The 21,977-nt window shown below is 32.3% G+C and overlaps 1 protein-coding gene across 1 annotated transcript; it reads right to left on the reverse strand.

Annotated features, from left to right (window-relative positions):
• Window positions 1-7,033: 7,033 nt before the first annotated feature.
• Window positions 7,034-21,549, reverse strand: LOC133193096 (uncharacterized). The gene is made up of 13 exons (XM_061329071.1): window positions 21,376-21,549; window positions 20,449-20,518; window positions 18,515-20,285; window positions 18,302-18,357; window positions 17,708-17,771; window positions 16,413-16,520; window positions 15,886-15,941; window positions 14,702-14,867; window positions 13,165-13,249; window positions 11,562-11,700; window positions 9,829-9,925; window positions 8,804-8,911; window positions 7,034-7,643 (listed from the first exon to the last, which is right to left on the reverse strand). The coding sequence occupies exons 1-13, from the start codon at window positions 21,541-21,543 to the stop codon at window positions 7,385-7,387; spliced, it is 3,147 nt and encodes a 1,048-aa protein (XP_061185055.1). The 5' UTR covers window positions 21,544-21,549; the 3' UTR covers window positions 7,034-7,384.
• Between the last annotated feature and the right edge of the window lie 428 nt (window positions 21,550-21,977).

The raw sequence follows: 21,977 nt of genomic DNA on the forward strand, positions 1-21,977 counted from the left end.
AATTAGGGCCAATTATTTCTCTCTTCTTAATGCTGTCCACATCAGCGGAATGTTTACAGCAGAGAATTTCTAATTTAGAACAATATTATAGGGCGATTTGTGTTCGAAAGTTAATTAATATTCATTTAAGAAAATAAAAAAAAAGAAGAATGTGGAAGAAAAAGTCATACAATCTGTAAGCCAAATTCCAAAATAAAATTTATTGAATGTATGGTATATCTTCTTAAAAATATTTGGTTACTCATTAATCTCGCCCAAGGATCATAAAAACGACGAAGTCAAATTTTCAATCACTTGTAAAATGTTTATTAATCATTGAATCAATCTCTAAATTTGCAGATAAGAACACTTTTGTAAAGCAATATTGAATACTATTTTAATTTTGTTCTGCTTGACTTTTAAAAAAAATTTAGTGCCACATAAAGATTTTGACTTAGGCTTAAGATGTTTCATGATCCTGGAGCATGCATCTGGAAGTTTTGGTATTTCTAAATCTAAAGTATATAACACAGCCTTGAAAGGATTCTATATTGAATTAAAAAAGACTTTCATAGTCTAAGTTTAGCAGCTAGAATTAAAACATTTACCCTTTTTTTTTTTGAACACACAATAAAACCAATTCTTTAATATAATTATGAAATATGGGATGGAAACACAATCTCGTGGAAAAAACTAAATCACCACCATTTGACTCAAATAATCTCTTTATTATGAGAAGCTTCAGTTAAAATTTCCATGTGTGTTTTTGTTGTTCACAAGAAAAGTATGAATTTTGCTGTACTGTCGGAATTAGGAAGATTTCCTCTGCATTACGGTATATTAAAATCAATTATTATAATTATTGATACAGGTTTGAAAATCTGAATGAGTTTACCTACTTAAGGATACCTATATATGTAGTAAAACTATCAGGGTAATCACGAGTAGAAAGGATTCTAGAATAATTTATATGTAAATATTGGATAACAATCAGAATGTGGTCAATGTAAATTTATGAACATTATAAGAAAAAAAACCTCTGTAACAAATACATGTACTCAGAAAATTGGTTTGATAATCAAATCAAACTGATGGATGGCCCTTAAAATTAATAAAAGATGTCCTATGTTCAATCATATTACAGTTGTTACTTTTATTTTGCTCATTTAACACAGATTCAGAAATATATTACCTTGCCCAAAATGTGACAAGAGTAAAGCAATCCTGAAATATAAGACTTATAAAACATCACTCAAAGTTTTATATGAGCATTGTATTTGACCTGGTTCAACATTTAACTCTGGATTTTTTTCCATACAACAAATATAAAGGTGAATTTGTGTATTGCACCACTAAGCAGAACCATCTTGCACCGCATGGTCCAGGTAAAGGCTAGCTTCTGTGAGAATTGTCCTAAAAACTTAATGACAGGACATTCAACACCATGAACTCACCTCAATTAATAATCATTTTATACATTTTTTTTTGTTTCTTCTTTGAAGTGCAATTTGGATTACGCAGAGCATGAGTATAGCCAGATAGAAGGAGGGGGATGACAAAATTAAGGGAAGGGAGGTGTGAAAGTATTGCTTTTTTTTTTTTACTTCCACATGGCCATGCCAATTTTTCAATAATACATCTCCATCTCTCATTATTTTTTTTTTTCATTCTTTATAGAAGGAGAAGCAGATTTTTTCCCCTTATATATTCATATGTAAAACTTTGATCATATATTATGACTCCACCCTACTCCAGGGGGTTTAATTATTATGATGTTATGATTTGAACAAACTTCGATCTACACTACCAGAGGATGCTTCCATATAAATATGACTAATCATGGCTTTGCTGTTCTTGAGGTGAAGATTTTTAAACATTTTACCTATGCAAAACTCTGATTGCCCATTATGACCCCTACCTACTCCCAGAGGTCATGATTTGAATAAACTTCAATCTACACTTCCTGCAGACACTTTCAAATAAATATGACTATTACTCTGGTTTTGCTGTTCACGGGAAAAAGATTTTTTTTGAAAGATTTCTCCTATAAATTCCTATTAAAATCTTTTGATCCCCCATATCTGCCCCACCCTACACCCAGGGATCATGATTTGAACATATGTCAATCTATACTACCCGTTGATGCTTCCATAAAAATATGACTAAAAATCACTGCTTTGCTGCTCTTAATAAGATTTTTAAAGATATTTCCTATATATTCCTATGCATAACTTTGATTCCCTGTTGTGGCCCATCCCTACACCGGAGAGTCATGACTTGTACAAACTTATATCTACACTACCTGAGAATGATTCTGTACAAATATGACTAATTATGGTTTTGCTGTTCTTGAGATTTTTAAAGATATTTCCTATATATTCATATGTTATGTATAACTTTGATCCCCTGTGGTGGCCCCACCCTACCTCCAGGGGGTCATCATTTGAACAATCTTGAATCTACACAATCTGAGGATGCTTCTGTATTACATGTAATATGATTAATCATGTCTTTGCTGTTCTTGAGAAGATTTTTAAAGATATTTCCTATATACCAATAAAACTTTGATCCCTTTGTGGCCCCGTCCTACCCTCAGGGGTCATGATTTGAACAAACTTGATTCTACAGTATGTAATAAAGCTTTCACACAAGTTTTATCTTTTCTGGCCCAGTTCATGGTTCTTGAGTATTTTAAAAGATGCCATCAAACTTTCATGAATTCTTAATTATCTCCCCTTGAGAATGTGGCACTTCCTGTAAACAAACTTAAATCCCCTCTACCCAAGGATGCTTTGTGGCAAGTTTGGTTAAAATTGGCCCAGTAGACATAGAGAATAAGTTGAAAATGTGAAAAGTTTACAGATGGGTGCTGGATGGAGCCTCCTGCTCAGGTGAGCTAATAAATGACAATAATAAATGTACTTTAGGATCTGGAATCTTCTATTGGGCATGAATCTCTGAAGCAAGTATGAAACCCAAATGTCATGTTAATCTCTTCAAATTTTGTCCAAAACTTTACACTTAGTACTTTCTTGGACTTGATCTTCCAAACTCTGGAAGATGATAAATGGAATCATCAGTTCATATATTTACAAACATCTTAGGAGCGATATTGTGGCCAAATCCCCTGATCAGGCCTGAGGGAAAGGATCAGAAATAAGAATACCTACTTAAAAATATAACAAAGAGCTTGATTAATTTTTGGTATTAATCTATAAATATTTTCAGCAGCCTGCAATGTGTTTTAGATCCTCACCTTTACTACAGGTCTACATCAGATAAACACATAACAATTTTACAAAATGAAGCAATTTTGTACCCCTGCTTAAAATTTTGGACTTCTTTTTGTAAGAGAAAGGTACTTTAATGTTTTAATATGAGGCCATGTTGCTCTTTTAAAAAAAGAGGCCCATGGGCCACAATGCTCACCTGCATGAGTTACTGCAGCCCTGCTTTTTTTATATCCCCTTGAAAAATTGTGACCCAATATTATGGACCCACCCTAACTCTAAGGGGTCTCTGAATCCGCACACCATTGGGATGATTTAATATAAATATGGCTAATATAGCCTTGCAGTTATGGAGAAGAATTTTTTCCCCCTGTATACACACAACAAGTTAAATTTGATCCTGATATTAGCCACCTCTACCTGGGGTCTTTAATTAAAAAAAATAAACTTACACAACATGGGCATTTGAATTAAAAAAAAATGACCATCAAACTGAATTTTTTTGGAAAATTTCAACTACCCGGTACTTATAAAATATTTTTCACTTATATCATCATATTGCACATGCATTCTAGTTTAAAATCCTGTAGTGGCAATATAATAGAAAATTGGATAAAAAAGTTTCAGATTTTTTATTAGTAAAATTTCTTTTGAAAAAAGAAAATGTCATTACACCTTAAAAGACTTTCTAAAATACATAATCACAAGAAATTATAGTTTTTTTTATGCTTCAAAATGGTAAAAGGGGTATAGATGATTAAACCTAGACCTTGATTGAGTATCTTCTCTTGTATATGTGAAAAAAGTTGGCTTTTTGATTGTTATTTTACATTATTTTTTTCAATTCTGGTTTGAAAAGTTTTAATATGAAAAAAATATGAAGCAATAAAATTCCTCAAAAGTCACTTTTTTGTCCGTTCAAGTCAATTCTTTAAATCTAAGCCAAACAAGGATTTTTATATACAAGTTCTCTTACAAAAACAAGATTTTGAAGTAACCCTATGTTACATTATTGTGTTGCACTCCTGACATCTGATATGTATTTTATTTAACATTGTTTTAAAAATTATAACACACAATAACCCATTCTTACTTTGTAAATCAATTTGTCGTTTTGATATTTTTCATCTTTTACGGCAGGTTTTTCATATTTTGAAGACCTTAAAACATGATTATTTGCAAAGTGTAATATATATAAATTGTATTTAAAACTATATGTGACATGATGAAAACTATTCCCTGAATTGACTGTAAAATTTCTTAAATTTGTTGAGACATAGTGCTTTGAACATCAAATAGTATCAAAAATTTTCTTCAACTTATCTTTTAGTAAAGATAGTTAAAAAGCATTGGTAATTATAAAGCAGTTTTGTTGCACTCCTGACTGCAGTAAAATTTAAAATTAAAACCATATAGCACAAAAATTCATATAGTGTTGGCAACATCAAGTGGTAATGAAATTGTGCAATATTTATAACCCAATACTTCAGTATTAAAACAGATGAAAGTATTTAAAATTCACATTTTATCTGAAATTATTCCCTATTTATGCCAAAAAAACTAGCTTAAATGTATACTTAGAAGATGAAATATACTTTATAGCATATTTTCCTTTAGAGGACGAACACAGTAACCCACTAGAAAAATTCTATTCATCATTTTTTCTTTATTTTTATTCTTATTGGATGATTTATAATTCTAACATATTTGTTGCACTCCTGACCAAAAGCATTGGGGCATTCAAAGTAGAATTGTGAAGTGAAAATTACATAAGAACTTGTTCTGTTGTTTCAGTGAAGCTGAGGAGGAATTACTTGAATTTTATGACAATTTTTTAGTGTGTTTATTTTTAATGTTCATTAAAAAAATCACAAAAAAGATAAAAACACATCTGAATTGATAAAATTGAAAAAAGAAGGATTTTTATAATAAAACTGTCAATAATTTAGTATTAAATTATACAAAAAGATCATTATTAATTAATGAATACTTCTAAGCTTGAATAGAAGTGTTTTCGACACACAATTTGAATCTTTAAAAAAATGTGTTGCACTCCTGACCATAGAAATATAGATCTGAAGCACAGCAAGATCCTGTAATTGATAAATCTATTTGGTAAAAATGTTCTTTGTGTCTTTATTTTCCAAAATAAAAATCAGAAAATCACATAATGATAATAGTTTTTTCATGCTTGGGAGCAAAACATCAAATGTTGCACTCCTGACATCATTGGGTATGCACATATACTTGACTCTCATTAATGCTGCTTGTGATTTATATAAAATTTTTAAGTTTTAAAATGTATATCAGTTATTGTTTTACACTTCGAAAATTCTCTTTTTGTCTTAATTTTCTTTCAGAATTTTACAATTGATGTTTTTTTGGCAACACTACATTTTTTCTGTTGCACTCCTGACATGGTATAACATTTTTTTAAACATCAGCCATAACCACAACTTGATTAAACGAAAGTTACTACAGTCCAAATTTAAAGCTCAATATACTTTGAATATTATCCGGAAAGTCTTTATTTTCAACATGAAGCATTATTATTTATTTCACAGATCTCCAAAAATATTGAAATTTCAAAATGTCACAAAAAGGTGTTGCACTCCTGACAATTTTAGCATCATTTTTGGGCATAACTTTTTTGTTAATTCAGATATCAATGAGATATTTGGCAGGTAGTTAGACACTACCAAAAGACAAAAGGGAACCCTTTACCTAAGTTTTATCTTTCTGTCCAGTGTTTCTTGAGAAGAAGATTTTTTAAGATTTTTCTTATAGATTTCAATGTAAAAATTTGATCCCTTATTCTGGCCCATACTAGTCTCAGGGTCCATGATTTGAACAATTTAGAATCTACATTATGTCTACAAGCTTCCAAATGAGTTTCATCTTTTCAAGTCCTGTGGTTCTTGAGAAGAAGATTTTTAAGATTTTTCCTACATATTTCTATTTAAAACTTTAATCCTTTGTTGTGGCCCCAGCCTACTGCCAGCATTCATGAATTGAACAATTTAAAATCTACATTATGGCTGGAAGCTTTCATATAAGTTTTATCTTTTCTAGTCCAGTAGTTCTTGAGAAGATTTTTCTCATGTGAGCTAAAAACTTCCTTAAATTTACACATATACTAGTAAATTCTTGGAATCAAAATGTTTGAAATACATAGGAATGCCTGTTCACATTGTCAAATTGGTTTTCAGCCAATGCAATATGAATTTCCTATTAAGGTATCCGACCCATAATAGCAATTCAATGAAACTGAACGCATAACAGATATGTATGGGTTGAAATCTCAGTATATCTAGACATAATTTTTATGTTTAAGTATCAGTATGCAAGACTGAATGTGCCCTAATTTAAGAACTTGTTATGTCCTTGAAGAGTTATTTCCCTTTGCTTTTAATCATTAAAAATTAATTCTAAAAAAACCTATCTGATATATAATTAGTTTTTAATCATTTTTCTATTCCTGATGATTAAATACATCTTTCTACCACAACATTTATTGATATTCTTAATGTTTCATTTTTTTATTTTCAAAAAATTGTCCCCTTAGACTCCAATGCATCAATTACTGCTTACATAATTAAATTTTTGAAAAATTCTCTTGGTAAATCCTTTTCTACTCTAAAATGCTTTGAATTAATATCAGAGTATTTCATATATAATGGATAGTTATGGTTAGAATATTAGGTCCTAATATGGTTGGATACTTAATATATAATAATAACCTTAATAAAATGTAAAACTTAAGACCCTATTGTAGCAAACAAGGGTCCTTGATTCAAACAAAGTTGAATACAAGAAAAGCACTACATTGTTTTATTCTAACGTCAGAAAATGACAATTTACCTTCCAGAAATTATTTTAAATTTTCCAGTGTAACAAACAGATACATTCCAGCATGATAATACAATCAACATAAGGGGACAGATTCATCTTGTCTCTAACAAATGTGTATGTAAACATGGTCCCTTACAACTGTTTTGCCAACAGACAGTACTTAAAATTTCATTTGTCAAAAAACAAGACAAGCACCTGACAGAGATCTAATTTAGTATAGACTAATATTGTTTTCTACAGTAAACCTTTGCCACACTGGAGAGTGATTTCCATTTTTCAGTAATCTCTCTCTCCAGCATATGCTGATGTCATTCTCGGGCTCATTAGCAGATTTTGTTGCTTTCAGTAAATGCCTTCCCTAAAAGTTTCATAATTTCCCCATGCTTGAGGTCTTTCTCCCTTTCCTTCATGGTTCCATAGTTTTCTTTGACGTACATAGCAAACTTGTTGGGGGTCCTGGGTGTTGCAGGGGTAGAGCCTGACCCCTGGGACGTCTGTCGGTTGTTTATCAGGACAAATTGTCCGTGACAGAATCCACACACCTTTCTTGAAGTGTCCAGTGATTTTGAGTGTCGACCAATACTGAAACAAAATAAACAATGCATAGTTTTCTTATTTTCACATTTTTTTTACTTGCTCCATGTGGAATTGAGTCTTCAAACTTCAGTAAGATGCAACCAATCACCTTTAAAAAGGCCAGGTAATGAGCCAGGATATAACTTAATGCCAATGGTTATGTTCAAGAAACAGCTTTATGCAACTAATCCTACTTTGGAAAGTTTCATTTTTGTTCCCGACAGAAAACTGCTGCATTTGAATGCTTCTGCTTCTACCATTTTGACAGGGTAGCGAATGAAAATTGTTCTGCAGAAATTTCCTCACTGTTCAGTTGTAAACATTGCGTGGCAAAGTAAATTCTGAATTAGCCTAAAAGTTGGGGGATTCTGTGCATCAGATAAGAGTTATTTTCTCAAATAAGTAGATTAAAAAAATAAGGAGGTTTTAAAATCCTAATGTGCTGTATGTAAAGAAGAGTAATGAAGCCATGAGTTTCAATTTAGGGTGGCTGAGTTTCTTAGTACACTGTACTAAAATGTAGGAATCATTATTACAGGATGTATAAAAGAATCTATACACTATTTTATTTTGAATGTTATCTTTTGGGAGGAACAGTGTCACATTTGGTCTTCTGGGCTGCTAACCTAGCAGCTAGGAGGTAGATATCTAGCTCTAATGAACAGACAACTCACTTAGCAGCTAGATTAAGATTTAGGATACAAATATCTCATAAATAACTAATTTTTGGAATAAAGTAAGGTAAACTCAAGCAAATATGTATATGTTTTAAAATTTACATGTAATTTGCTAAGATTGAGAAAACAACCTCATATTTTTTTAGTACCTTGTATGATGCAAGGTGGTAACTTAGTAGGCCATCCTGGATTTCGTACCTAGCATAAAAAATTTAGCTTTCCCTACGTAGCAGCTAGGCTAGCATATTGTTCAAGATCGTTACTATATATAGAGGCTGCATAGCCACTACAATCTGAAATTCATACTGAAAAATCTCTAATTTACCATCATGCTCATGTAGTGCACAATATATATCACTGTACACGTCAAATTTAATTGAAAATTTTAAGAATGATAGTTTTTAACATAGACAATATTTAAAATTTATAATTTATATCACACCATCAGAAATCTAAACTTATGGACCATATTTAATTCATTCTCAATACCTGTATCCACATTTACTACACTGATACGTGTACTTGGTAGCAATGCTGTAACTATGGCAACGGGCAATGATAGGAATTTCAGGATGAGTCAAATTAGCCTTTTTGGCCCTGAAAAAGAGATGAAAATGTGTAGATCATCAGAAATTCATTGTGAAATTTTTGAATACACAAAGATCAATGGCTTTAATGAAGTGGATCTGATTTTTGAAGAAGGTGGGTAAAAAATATTAAAACATAGGTAATAAGAGATTACAGAGCTCACCTCAAAGAATGTTGTCTTTAAGTAAGACAAAGTCCCACACTAAACTAATAATCTAGTAGTGTGCATCCCTAGATACAAATTAACATTTATGCAACTTTGGTCTTATAAGGCTTGCAGTTACTTGGGAATGGACTTATCTAAAATCTTTGAGGTAGTCAAATCCAGCATCTGAAGCAAGTTTGAATGTTCATCCCTTGATGCATCATCCATGCAAGTTTGGTTCAGATAGGCCTTATAGTTTCTTGGCAATGGACTGCTCCCAAAAACTTTAACCTGGTCACTCATCCAAAAAATGTAGGTTAGATCCAGCATCTGAAGCAAGTCCAGTAGTATACATCCTTAGATGTATCATTCATGCAAGTTTGGTCAACATAGGACTTTCATTTACTTGGAAATGAGATCTGCTCCAAAAACTTTAACCTGCTCCAAAACATTAACCATGAAACACATTAGAAGCATCCTCCATGCACCTCTGATTGATACAGGGCATGGAAGTACTTGAAAAGAAATCTGCTCCAAAAACTTTAACCTGGGAAGCTGACGCCGAGGGTATTATATAAGCTCCCCCAACTTTGTTGAGGTGAGCTAAAAATTGTTCTATAGCTATAGTAAGCAGAAATACAATGAATGATATCTCTAAACTTTCTCCCAATATAATACTTGATACAGCAATATTTAGCAGTTGTCCAAAGAAATTTATATTTTCTCTTAAAGGATTTCATTCATTTCTCTTTAAGTTTTTTACTTCATCGAGATGTATTACCATATTCTCCAGTAGGGACCATGGCCATCATTTTTGCCGTGAAGCAGCCAAACAGCAGCATGACAGAGTTCATGGATCAAGGTGTCCCTCACCCTCTCTGTAAGTACAAAGGATACAAGTGTTCAAAGAGGAAAAGTATCCTTTTTTGAAAGTAATTATGACTTAAGAAAAGTGTTTGAAATGATGAATAATTTAAAGCATGTCAATTACTTCATCAAAAAATTTGTATCTCTTCAAACCCACTTCAAGATATTATATTTGTGTGCAAATACAGATAAACCTGTATCTTGAACATCTATATCTTAAATACCATGGATATACATGTGTATATTGAAGTGGATTGGAAGTTAAAAACACTTTATCTGCATGTATTTTATCCTTAATATAAAAAATCCAAAGATATCATGTTTTTTTTCAGCCCCATTGAGTTCCAGATAACAAGATCTGGAGTTTGAACAAATTATAATTTACAAATAGCTTTCTGGTGAATGGTTGGACATTTGATGATATTCTATGCAACATTTTTCATGAGGACCTAAAACATAGCATAGTAAACAAGAGGCCCAAATTGTAAGATTGCTCACCTGAGCCTCTTTCCTTTTCTGACAAATGAATGAGTTAATAAAACCTTATAGTGTTGCCCCAAATATGCATTTAGCAATTCCATTATACAGTAAATTAAATGGTAAACTAATTGAGATCATGCAACCAAGTCATAGCCTTTTTATTGCCCAAAATGTTCAGGTATGAAAACCTCCATCATAATCGGATTAGCCTTCACTAGCCTCAAGGTTATGTTTTGTATGAATTTGAATCTATATCAGACTGGGATATTTGCATTTTACTGGTAATAAAACTTATTGATACTCTGCTACTCTTGAAATCTTTAATAAATTTTAAAGATTCCTTCCTACATAAAAATTTGACCCCCCCCCCCCCCTTACTGTGGCTACATCCTATGCTCAAGGGCCAAAATGTGAACAATCATGAAATTATACAACATGGGGATAGATATTTACTTATCAATTTTCCTCATTCTGTAGATTTTCTCTCTATACCGGTATTTTGATGCAAAATTTTGATTCCCTACCCTAACCTTTGAGTCCATGATTTAAATACTGTAAACCAACTTTTATTCATGTGCGAGAAATATCCACGAATTTCGCAACCTACTTCAACACAAATATTAATCACCATTTCTTTTGCTTTGTATTTGTAGAGAATGTTTCCTCAGTCACAGAAATTAATCGTCACGGATTAAATTTTAAACTGATGAATCGCGAAAAAAAGATTGCGCAAAAAATAGTTGGTTTACAGTATTACTATATGAGGGTGCTTTCATGTAAGTTTTTCCCTTTGTTTTCAGGAGATGATTTTTGCCTATTTATACTACCTCCCTTTAGTATGGGGCATGGTCCTTGTTTTAATAAAACCTGAATCCCCTCAACCTATGAATGCTCCTTACAAAGTTAAAATTGGCTCAGTGGGTATTGAGGAAAACTTAAAAATATAAAAAAGTAAACAAGTAGATAACAGATGAAATAAAACCCAAGACCTTTGGTCTGGGTAAGCTAAAAGTTTAAGTTCAAAGATGAAATCGTATTCAATAAACTTTCAATAATTATAAAAAAAAGTTTAAGTAAGGTACAAAGATGAAACTGTATTCAATGAACTTTCATGTACCAAAAATTCCTAATAATTCAATATAAACTTTTAATAAATGATGTATTTACCTGGTGAGTCACAGACTTTGGTGGAGAGCTCGACTCGGACTGAGCTGCTGTCTCGAACCTTGGCATTCTTCTTGTACACACAATACCCAGCCGTCTTCAAGAGGCGATTGTTCCACAATATTGGCAGATCCTCTGGAAGCTTATGAAAATATGACAGATATCAATACATACTTTCTTTGTTTAAAGCTTTAAGAGTCTTTTGTGAATGAATAATCAAGGCAACTGTATCATCAAAAGCATTGTTGTAGGAAATTAAAATAAAGTACATTGAACTTTATAGATGTACTTGAAGTGTTCTTTTCAAATGAAGCACAAATTGAGAGTCTTTGATTCTCACTGGCTCTACAGGTTTGAAATTGTAAAACTAAGAAAAAAAAAACTGACGTTAGACTTATAATATTTCAAGTTTTACAATTTTTCTGAACACTGACATTATTCTTTTTTTAAGAATTTAGAACGTTTTAAAATTAAAAATTTTTCAAGAGTTCCTCTATAGTCGTTTATTTATAAATTTTGGTGACAATGAATGAAAAGATGAATGTCATTTTAAAACTAGAGGTACTGTGTGCACTGAGCTCACAAAATGATCCCCCGTGTCCCATATGATTATAATGCAAAGTCCATGTTTTGCTATGGGAGGCCCAAAATAAGCATCAGATGAAAAAAAATAGGAGGCGCACAATGGCACTATGTAATAAAGATTCTATGAAAGTATCATTAAATTTTATTCAGTGGTATAGGAGGAGTTGTAGATAAGAGATGGGTACCCCTCAATATTATAGGAAGAATGGCAGTGTCTATCTTTTGCTACTGAGAACCTGAAATATGTGTCTGATCAAAAAAGTAAAATAGGAGGTCACAATGGCATTATGTTACAAAGATTTTCTGAGAGTCTCATTAAATTTCATTCAGTGGTATAAAGGGAGTTGTGAATAAATGATGTGTATCCCAAAGCATAACAGATGGATGGACGGACATCTCAATCACTATACAACCCCCGCTTGAAAAGCTGTGGGTATAATAATTTAAGAGATTTAATGATGGCAAAGCTATTTATCAAAATATAAAATATAGCAAAATTTCATTATGCTAGGACTGAGAAAAAACAAGATGTCAAAGGGTTTAAGATATTGAGGCTAACATTCAGAAAGAAAATGTGGTTTGTTCTTTCAACTCACTTAAACATATCTATGGTATTCAAGTTATCGATGTTCAAGAACCAAAGTTCTATGCCCTACCCAAGGTACATTTGTATTAAAACATGTAAAGAAATGTACCTTGCTTCTTCAATCTCAGCTAATAGCAAAATATGATAAAAAGGAATAATTTTCATTTCCTTTTCATACACAAAAATTATCTTTAGTACAGTTGTATTGCATGTAAAAAAGAAAATTGTATCTTATTGTAGTTATTATACCTTATTACCAAGTTTTACTGAAAGTAATTGAAAGGTGTAGGAAATTTTGCATTTTGAAAAATTGTTTACAGATGCTGTACAATTAGCTATTTAAACAAAGAATGGAAAACTTCTGGTCTAAAACCAGACAGCTTGAAAGGTAACATAACATATCCTTTTAATACATTCAAAACCGGAATCTTTTACCTTTTTTTCAAAAACAGTCTCATTGTATAATTTATACAGTCTGTTGGTTAAGTCCTCTTTCATCTTTTTGAAATTCTTAGAGTACCTAAAATACAGAAATGTTAAACTAAACACTGGGATCATTTATATGTCCTTAACATGAATCAAATGCTTTTCAACTACATGTGTATTGGATTATCTGACAGTGTCAAAAACTTTAACAAGGAAATCATTTTCTGTCAAACAAAATTAATATCTTTCACCTAAATGCTGGCATTTTTCCTGTGAAAATATTGCATGCATTTCAGGTAGAAATAGACATGGAATAAATCACATCTCACAATTTAGATAGATATACTTTTAGATATTGAATCTGAATTTCAAATTGTTTGAAAATTCTTCAGGAAGTTACATACATGCACATGGAAACTAAAAACGAGAAATCTGCAACAAAATATATCATGATGTTGGCTTTGCAACATCAATACATGTATGACAGTTCTTCATAAAACAAAAACAAAAATCCTCAAAAACAAGATTTTTTTCTTGATTTCCCATCAGAAAGTAAATAGTGCATGGATTGTGCATAAAGATAGTAAATTCATATGGATAATCATCATATAGCACAACACTTTTGTTTTGCTAGATGCATCAAAACATTTTCCGAGACATTTCAATTTCATGGTTCCAATTCAACCTACATTTTCCAAATTACAGTAAATCAGGACACATCTGGTTAAAAAAAATTGGCCGGATTAGACAACATTCTGGATTAGACAACATTGAATAAACTAAAGGGGTCTTGTTTAGTATGAGCATAGTTATAGCAAATTCACGGATATAGCCAAATACTTTGGAATCTTCAGTGAAATTCTTAACAAATCCCAAGAAAATTTTATGGCTATAACGAACTTTGATATAATGAAATTATGGATATAGCGAACTGATTTTGTGTCACATAGAGGATGTAAATAATGAAATTCATCTTTTATAACAACTTTTAAAAGCTTGCGATTAAAAATATTGAACTGACATTATTTTTTCATAAGACATGACATTAGATTTGAAATTCAATTAATCAGCTTAAGTACTCCAATGAAAATTTTGTAATACCATTTTGGGTAGTCATACTTGAAGGAAAAGATGCAAATTGCGAAATCAATAAATGTACATTATTGAATTCGTTATGTATGGATTTATTAGGATAAGCAAAGTAAATTTATAGTTACCCAGGACTTTGCTATAACAAAGTTTTACTTATCATATTAGGCAAGATTTCGGAATGCACAACATCTGGATAAGACAAGTTTCACTGTGATAATAAGTTCAGTTTGTGATATCATATACAACCAATGCCTTCCATCATAATAATTCAGCAAGGCTAAATAATTTACTTCAAAGGATTAAACAAAACATATTTCAACAAAAATGGAGCCATCTTGTACCTTGCACTTTAGGATGAAAACATCTTTCTTATCCAAAAAATCAGTCAGGCTATAAAACATATCATCCAGTTATTTTTAAACTATTTAGAATCACACCAAACCCTAGGACTGACCTGAGAGCCTCTCTATCACACCGATTCTCTGGAGTGCCCATCGACAGAGACTTAAGGAAGTTATACTTGGGTTCCTGCTTGTCCTCCCACACTTCATCTCTCTCCGTGCTTGACATTGGCTTCTTCTGGATTTTCTGCCTTGGTTTCCTTATGATGGGCTTAACGTCTGGAAGGTTTTTTTGAATGCAAGTATAATACCATGTGCCATTGCATATTAACTTAGCATTAACAATAACAAAACAATAGACACTTATTATTTAAGTTTACATCTTACCCTTGTATCACACTTCAAAGAAACTATAATTAACCACTTGGTTTTTATCACCTTTCTCCCACCCTGGCCTCTATCTTTTTATTTATTGATATATTAGCCATGCTTAAGTCATGAAAAACAAAAAGGAAGAGTTCAAAGTTGTAGCAAGATGTAAGGTGATTACGAAGGTATAATCTATGAATTTACTAGTAATGGTTATTACAATAATTGTTACTAATGACAACCAGAAGTCTCTAACAAGACTGTAGCTCTACTGGTGTGTACTTATAAAAAGAAAGATACATCTTATTATAGGCTGCTTTTTTACCAAGTCCTATTGAAATTAGACCAAAATTGTTTGAGTGGCATTTTGAAAGTATGCCAAAGAAATTCTAATTTTTAGTACTAGTAACTAAATGATATATAGCATTATGCATCTTAGTATAGTCTACTGCTTGTACACCAAGTCTTATTCGAAATCAGATCAAAATTATACGAGGCATAGCATTTAAAAGAATTTCACAGAAATTTCAATTTTTAGTTACCACAGCATTATTTGTCAAAATTAAAAACCAAGAAATAGAATTATTCATCTTGTGTACTAAGTACTATTGAAATCAGACAAAAACTGTAGAAGTGTTTTGACAAATTGTTTACAGATGGACAGATGGGCAGACATCGGACACCAAATACATAAGCTTTTCTGGTCTCTGACCAGTAGAGCTAAAAATTGACAAATGTAAATATTTTGGGATAGTCTTAGTATTTCCATCTTTAATACACAGAGAGGTATTCAATAATTTTCTTCTTTATAAAAAAAAAATTTAAATTTCCATTCTCAAACAAAATAGCAAAAAATATAAATACTCTATATTCATGTGTGTTTATAAAAACAAAACAAAAAAACATACAAAGATATATTAGCACCCACCAGATTTGAAGATGTTGTCATCATCACTGTTATCCAGCAAGATTGGTTCCACTTTCCTACAATTTTAAAGAAATCTTCATTTTTTTTCTCTTTCTCTTCTGTTCTTATTTAAAAACACAAATGCAATTAACATAATTGTGCAGAATTTAAATTCTGATGCATCTTTGGTAAAATGCATGAATTTATGCATATATTTCCTCCGACTTTGATCAACACACTCCTGAAACTAGATTTGCTTGAAATGTGAGAAACTTTTCAAGGAAGACAGGTCTGTATCAAATATTTACACAGATCTGAATGAGTGAGTGAATCTACTGTAAATGTATTATATTTAGCATGTACCATATTTGGCTGAAATTGATTATTGAACAAGTTAGTGTAAATTTGACTTAGCGCATTTCTTAACGTTCTTATTTATGTGTATAGGTGCAAGAAATCAGCGCTGTACTTCAAACAGTGGAAGTTGCTTTCCATGAAAGGCATTATAAAGAATACACAGCAAAATTTAATAGGTTTACAGTATCTACCTGTGTACCCTGTGTGGAGTGGTGAGGATGTTACTCGTGCTGATGTAGAAATCTTCATCATTGTCACTGCTGCTCATCTCATCATCGTCCACAATAAACTGGTCAAAGCTGTAAAAAACAACATTCACAATAAACTGGTCAAGGCTGTAAATAACAAAATCCACAATAAACTGGTCAAGGCTGTAAAAAAACAACATCCACAATACTGGTAAACTGGTCAAGGCTATAAAAAAACACAACATCTAGAATAAACTGGTCAAGGCTGTAAAGAACAACATCTACAATAAACTGGTCAAGACTGTAAAGAACAACATCCACAATAAACTGGTCAAGGCTGTAAAAAACAATGTCCACAATAAACTGGTCAAGGCTGTAAAGAACAACATCCACAATAAACTGGTCAACGCTGTAAAAAACAATATTCACAATAAACTGGTCAAGGCTGTAATGAACAATATCCACAATAAAATGGTCAAGGCTGTAAAAACAACATCCACAATAAACTGGTCAAGGCTGTAAAAAACAACATCCACAATAAACTGGTCAACGCTGTAAAAAATGTCCTTAATAACCTGGTCAATGCTGTAAAACACATCCACAATAAACTGGTCAACGCTGTAAAAAACAACATCTGCAATGCACTGGTCAAGGCTGTAAAGAACAACATCCACAATAAACTGGTCAAGGCTGTAAAAAACATCCACAATAAACTGGTCAAGGCTGTAAAAAACAACATCCGCAATGAACTGGTCAACGCTGTAAAAAACAACATCCACAATAAACTGGTCAAGGCCGTAAAGAACAACATCCACAATAAATTGTTCAAGGCTGTAAAGAACAAAATCCACGATAAACTGGTCAAGGCTGTAAAAAAACATCCACAATAAACTCGTCAAGGCCATAAAAAAACAACATCCGCAATAAACTGGTCAATGCTGTAAAAAACAACATTCACTATAAATAAGTCAAGGCCGTAAAGAACAACATACGTATCTGGTATACATTAACTGGTAAATTACTTGACATTACTTGACATGGCCACTAAGCTCTGTATCTGAAAATTGTTCCAGATTAAATTAAATACATAATCTAAACTTAAACAATGTTCCAACATCTGGTTATACTCATCAATCATTTACTAAAAGCTTATTGAATATATCTTGTAACAACTGAACATATCAAGTAATAATAATTTTTATGCAAAGATATTTCAAATTGTCACTGTGCCTGCTTCAATAATATCAACTGATAAAGTCATGCAATTCAGTCATTATGAAAATGGAAACACGTCAAACCTTCTGTTCTTTTTGGGAGTTTCCTTTGATGACACTTTCTTGGGAGCTTTCATCTTTTGGAAAACTGCAACAATCAACAGACAATATTTAACAATGGCATTTCATTAGTCCAGTCATTTTTTTTTTCAACTGAACATCTATCAAAATATGCCCATTACATGGCTAAAATGAGTGATTTTTGTTATGTATACATTTTTTTACTTGTCTGTGCAAAGGTTCTACTTTAAGTCATGATGTTGTTCATTGATCATGTCACTGAAAAGTGGACTACAAACAACATTGCTCCATAGGAAACAAAATATTTTAAAATTCCTTGGATGAAAAAATAACACTGGAATAAATTTTCTCAAGTAACAATATGGCCTTAAATAACTTTTACCATCCATGTTGCCATCTACATTTTTGCCATTTGCCATCCACAAAAATATGGATGACAGGCATGTAATATCAGTATCAATGGAAAAAGCAACATTTCAGTGAGACGGCAAAACATTTAATGTGTTGTGTTTATGCAAATTGATTTAAGGTTCCAAACAATTGTGTAGGATATTTATTTACACTGAAGTCTACAAAAACTGGTACAATTGTAATTACATGATTCTAACTCCTCCTCTTCATCACTAGAATCACTCTTGTAGTGCTTTGGAGTCCTGTAATTAAAATATTACAGTAAAACAATATTCTATGGATGTCGAGTTATGTTATTGTTTTTTTTTCTAAAAAAAAACAACAACAAAAAAACAACATTGTATGTCTCTTTCATCTGTGTTGTATCATGTAATTTTGTAATATAGTTGTCACACTTGCCTCCAGTGGACAGTGCTAGGTTGTTGTTGACCAGTTTTGCTGGATACTTTGTTTTTTTTAACAGAAAAGCCTCTATCAGAAAGAAAATCATCAGAATCAGACGACAGAATTCCCTCATCCCATTGTAACCCTGCCCCCTTAACATCTGGTAAATCACTGTCCGAGTCAGAGGAAATGTCTACATATTTAGCTGTTTTCACTTTATTTGCACTGTTTCCTGCTTTGTCTTGTGTGTGTTTTATTCTTTGATTAATGTCTGGTAAAAAATCATCAAAGTCTGATGAACTTTCTACATTACATTCCTTTTCTCCATTTACATCTTCAGTCCTATTATCCACCATGCCTTTTTCATCCTCTTGAGTTATTCTCAAGCTTGTGAAACCTGGTGCTTTTGGGACAACTTTCTTTGTAAAGAGGCAATCACTAGAGCTTTCTTCATCACTACTGAAGTTAGTATGTCCAATAATTCCACTTTCTTCCTTACTTTTACACGTCACTGAACTTTCCATAAAATTTTCCTCTTGGGAGGACAAATTCTGTTCTGTTTTAAAATATCTGTTCCCCTCTCTCCCTGCATTTTGAATTTTATTGAGGTTTTGGGTGGCTTTCTCAGGAGAAATTGTGTTTCCTTGGCTACCTTTTTGTGAAACTTTGATGAAACTTGTTTGGAATGATCTCTCCTCTACCTCCACGTATGAAGAACCTGATGCTGTATCTTCATCAAAGTTTTTCTGGCTATGAACAACTGCACTGGTCTGTAAGGAGACATCTTCTATTTCAACATAGGAGGAATCAGTACTTTCTTCTACATGATTCATTACTTCTTCAGTTTCAACATCAGTAACTTTAACAATCTGTTCACAAACAGGATATATTCCAGAACTATCATTGCTTTTCCGGATTGAATCATCGCTCTGAGGGGATATAGAATCATCTCCTTCAAGTTTTTGAGATTTGGAATCAGATAAATAATTTATTTCTCTGACATCTGCCTGCGCTGAAGCATCCTCTATCTCTATGTAGGAAGAGTTATCGGTCCTTTCTGGACCCTTGACAGATCTATCAGAAATGTTCTGTAAATCTTCTAATGCCTGGACTGGCTTCTCTGGAACATCATCATTGGAGATATCAACAAAGTCTTCCATCACAGTCTGAAAAGCAGGCTCCAAAACCTCACACTGTGCTGTAGTGTAAAACTGTGTTTCCTCATGTCTTGATCTGTTAATCTGCATCACACTTATGGAATTTGTCTGATCATCCTCGGGAAAATTTGATTGTTTATGATTTTTCATTATATTAAGGTGTCTATAAGAATCTTCATCAGTTACATTTTGTCTTGTACTTTCATTTTTTGAACTCTCTTTCTTTGAAAGGTTGGAACTATTGGACAAGTCTAATAGCTTGTCAATGCTTTCTCTGCTATGAATTCTTGTAGATTCTTGAATGGGGTTTCCAACTTCAGCAGTTGAAATGGAGTACCTTCTGTCACTGTTTACAGCCAAACCTGGTGATATATTTTCTGTATCTGCTGCTGGAATTATGGATATGCGAGTTGTCTTCTTCAGACTTTTCTTTGATTCTTTCCATTCCTTAGTTAAATCAGTGCAAGCTTTGGATTTCCTAGGTAAGACTGGTTCTATCAAGTCTTCATAACTGTAAAGTATTTGTTTCTCCTGTAGTGGTGATGTGTTAAAGGAAAGCTTGTGTATTTCTTTATCTTGATGTAACAAGTGCTTTTCTTTGGATCTGTTGGTATTCTTTGACTCCTTTTCTGTAAAGAAAGTATATGCTAAATTCAAAGACAACAAAATATTTTGGGAAAAATACATTGCATATGAACAGCCCTGTAAGTCTATTTGAAAAAATTGTCAATAAAATATTGTAATAAAGGATTTATTTAAAAAAAGAAAAAAACAGTTAAGGTTGAAATATACCTTTAACAGAACCATGAGCCACTTTACCAGCTCTGGATTTTGTTGATCGTTTTTTGCTACTCTTGGACAACTGCAAAAATGTTCAACGATAATGATTTCATATACTTAATGAAAGTAGATAAAAAACTTACAGATTAAACAAGAGATGTTTGTGAAACACTTATACCCCCCCCCCCCCCCAATAATTGGAATTTTTCTAAGTCCAAGGGGCATATGATAACTCTGTCAAAAATTGCTCGATCGCACCCAAAACAGAACTTGACCTAGATATTCTCATGATAAATCTGTATACCAAATTTCATTTCAGTATGTGCAACCTCCGCAAAGAAAATGAAGGGAAACTGCAAATAATTGGAATTTTTCAAGTCCAAGGGGCATAACTCTGTCAAAAATCGCTCAATCGTACCCAAAACAGAATTTAACTTAGATATTTTTATGATAAATCTGTATACCAAATTTCATTTCAGTATGTGCAACCTCTGCGAAGAAAATGAAGGGAAACTGCAAATAATTGGAATGTTTCTAAGTCCAAGGGGCATAAATCTGTAAAATATTGCTCAATTGTATCCAAAACAGAATTTGACCTAGATATTCTTATGATAAATCTGCATACCAGATTTCATTTTAGTATGTGCAACCTCTGCCAAGAAAATGAATGGAAACTGTTTTTGGACCTACAGACAGACAGACCAATCGACAGACAGCAGCAAAGCAATATGCCCTCCCTTCTTCGAAGGAGGGTCATAATTAAAAAAAAAAAAAAAAAAAAAAAAAAAAAAAAAAATATATATATATATATATATATATATATATATATATATATATATATATATATATATACACACACATATATATATATATATACACATGTTGTATATACATGTATATATATATTCTCTCAAACAGGCTTCTCTTTTTTAAACATACCGTCCTCAGTGCTGTTTCTAAGTTATTGTATTGGAACCATCCCAACTGATCTCCCATCTTTTTGAACATCTCAGCGACATTTGGTTTTGAGTCACATGATAAAGGTGTACTAGTAAACCTTACAGACTCTGTGTCTGTTGGTGTATCTGGAGCCGTCTCTTCAGCCATTCTGGTGTGTCTGAAGTATAATGACAACTGTCAAATTTAATATACAAGTTTTATCATATCTGCACAATATTTACGCAGAGACATAAAATTTTATGTAATCTATGGGTGAATTTGATGCACTGAAATGGGTACAGGTTTCGGTTTGGGTTACTGTCATTTCACCCCAAAACCAGAATGTCACATGCATGATTTTTACTAGTGCCCAAGTACAACACAAGCGCCCAAATTGCAACTTCACCAGCGCCCCAAATTGAAACCATGAGCACCCAAAATAAGCATCTGGAGTGCCCCAAGTCATTGAACGTCCTGTCCAATCTTGCATCATGGGCTCACGTAATGCGATAACTTTTATATATATAAAGTAGGGATGTCAAAATATTTAATATTTTCCTTAGTCGATTATTCGATTGCATTATTCGAACGATAGTGGAATA

Source organism: Saccostrea echinata, unplaced genomic scaffold (genome assembly GCF_033153115.1).
Source record: "Saccostrea echinata isolate AGI-Se365-2 ecotype Australia unplaced genomic scaffold, CSIRO_AGI_Sech_v1 ptg000027l, whole genome shotgun sequence".
Lineage (NCBI taxonomy): Eukaryota > Metazoa > Mollusca > Bivalvia > Ostreida > Ostreidae > Saccostrea > Saccostrea echinata.

Bases quoted from the DNA above. Each gene is read 5' to 3' on its own strand.
- LOC133193096 (XM_061329071.1), bottom strand. From the start codon at position 21,543: ATGGCTGAAGAGACGGCTCCAGATACACCAACAGACACAGAGTCTGTA. The intron at 15,942-16,412 runs GTAGATACTGTA...TTAAAATTGTAG, and splicing joins ACTCCACACAGGGTACACAG to GAAAGTGGAACCAATCTTGC. The intron at 7,644-8,803 runs GTATTGAGAATG...ATTTTGTTTCAG, and splicing joins TGTAGTAAATGTGGATACAG to TATTGGTCGACACTCAAAAT.